The sequence below is a fragment of the Atta cephalotes genome, assembly GCF_000143395.1.
Source record: "Atta cephalotes unplaced genomic scaffold scaffold00084, whole genome shotgun sequence".
In the NCBI taxonomy this organism is placed as follows: Eukaryota; Metazoa; Arthropoda; class Insecta; order Hymenoptera; family Formicidae; genus Atta; species Atta cephalotes.
In genome coordinates this window covers 244,384-246,402 of record NW_012130148.1, presented here as the reverse complement: position 1 = coordinate 246,402, position 2,019 = coordinate 244,384, and the positions used below count along the sequence as shown (strand labels likewise).

The 2,019-nt window shown below is 28.1% G+C and overlaps 1 protein-coding gene across 1 annotated transcript in view; it reads left to right on the top strand.

Annotated features, from left to right (window-relative positions):
* The window catches only part of LOC105624670 (protein EMSY), a 9,558-nt gene extending 7,887 nt beyond the window's left edge, over nt 1-1,671 (top strand). Inside the window, exon 10 of the mRNA XM_012206027.1 lies at nt 1,576-1,671. Coding sequence (XP_012061417.1) covers nt 1,576-1,671 — 96 coding nt within the window. The remainder of the gene's footprint in view (nt 1-1,575) is intronic.
* Nucleotides 1,672-2,019: the final 348 nt, after the last annotated feature.

Sequence of the window (2,019 nt, the reverse complement as noted above, 5' to 3'; positions counted from 1 at the left end):
ACACACACACACACACACACACACACACACACACACACACACACACACACACACAAAACACGCGCTTGCACACGCATACGTCTATTTTAACGAGATTTATATACATATGCTATGTTCAACATTTGTTGCTTTTCGGAAGATTTTGACGATCTCGAAAGGATTGAAATGATCTTTTCATTTGCGATTATTACGTGTACAAAATGAATAAGATAATTATCATTTGTTAAGATTCCGATGTTTGAACATATTGATTGATATTAGTACTGTATATAAGTGCCAAATTATATAATCTGCCATTAATTTATACTTTTGTAAAGAACCATGCGCGTTTGTTCATTTATCTATCATAATCCCAGTTTGCAATGTAAATTATTTCTTCATCAGCTTTTAGAATTTATCTACTATTTAACAAATTTGACTGTTCAGTTTTAAAAATTATCAAATTATTGAATCAATGCAATTATTGAATTTTACATGTTACATAGCGAAAGGAGAGATAACTGGATGTGTCAAATTACATACACACTGAAAAATCATTTTGTACTTCTGTTTGTAAATATGTAAGACATTTTTGTAAATGTGATATTATGATGTTAAGTATTAGAAGTTTGGTTTTGTGAATCTGTCACTTGCTCATACTACTATCGCAGCAGCATTGTAAATATTTTGTAAATGTACTGAATATCTCAGACTGTTCTGAGAAAGATGTTGGGTGGATATATAACATACTTTCTTCCACCCTATCACTATTAATAAATTGCGAATGTTAATAAAAGTTTATGATAGTATTAGTTATTGATAGCGAAAGAGAGAAGTATCGTTTTTTGCTATTTTTTAATAAAACTTGCTCATATAGAGCAACAATTTGCTCTCATCTAAGAGAGTAACAGGAAAAGGCTATATTTTTTGTAAGTGAAATAACACTGCCCTTCGAATTGCAATACTGATGTACTCTATTACTTAGAGTACTTAGACTTTACTGTATTTTATGCAGTATTTTCGCCAAGTTGCAAAATACTTTCGCCTACATTCTTATTGTACGAATTTGTAAGCAGCTAATCTTTATCGATATGTAAATTGAGATAATTACATTTCTCAATGAAGTATACTCGGCATGTACTGATTGTGAGTGTCTCAGATTTTTCGTATCAAAAGATGACAGTAACTTCGCGCCAAAAAATCTAGAAATATAGCAATCGGAAAAAATGTTACAACGCATTCTTTACCAGAATGAACTTAAAGAAAAATTAAAGCAAATAATTTAATCCTTTGCCTTATATTGAGTGAGATTCGTAGTACGAACATTACATAAATATAAGAAAAAAATACGAGTAGAATTCGTGATAAAATTGTTATGAGACTGCCAAGCAAACTGTTTACAAAATAAAAAAAATCATATCTACAAGCAATTATTTCTTCTTTATTATATTATTCTTTATTATATTATTTTCTGTTTTATATTATAAAATTTATGCAAAATATATATGTGTAAAAAAGTAAGTAATTTTATATTATATTGTTATTGAATATTTGATATTTTTTTTATAAGACAATGTTTGAAAGCTTTTTACACAGTATTATTGGCTTCCAGATCGGCAAAGGGAGATAGAAGTATTGCCAGACACTTATTGTTCTAGCGCGAATAACTTCATCCCTAATAATGAAACGTGATCAAAATCGTAAGGCAAAGGATTAATTAGTATTTTAAAAATTACTTTTCATCAATTATCAGTTAACTTAGACGAATCTTATTTTAATAATTTCGATGTAAAGCTTTATTATCTAGTAATATTGTATGTAAAAGATTATTTTAAAAAACGCACGTACAGTATCCACTCAATGGCAATACTCTCATTTAGGAATAAAATTTAGATGAAAATTGATGCAATAAATCAGAGATACTCTGTTTTGTATATATGATAATACTAGTGCAAACTATGTACATATACAATAATATTTACAGTTAATTGCAAAAAAATAAAAATATTTAAACGTGAATAAACTGATCGTTATACCTTT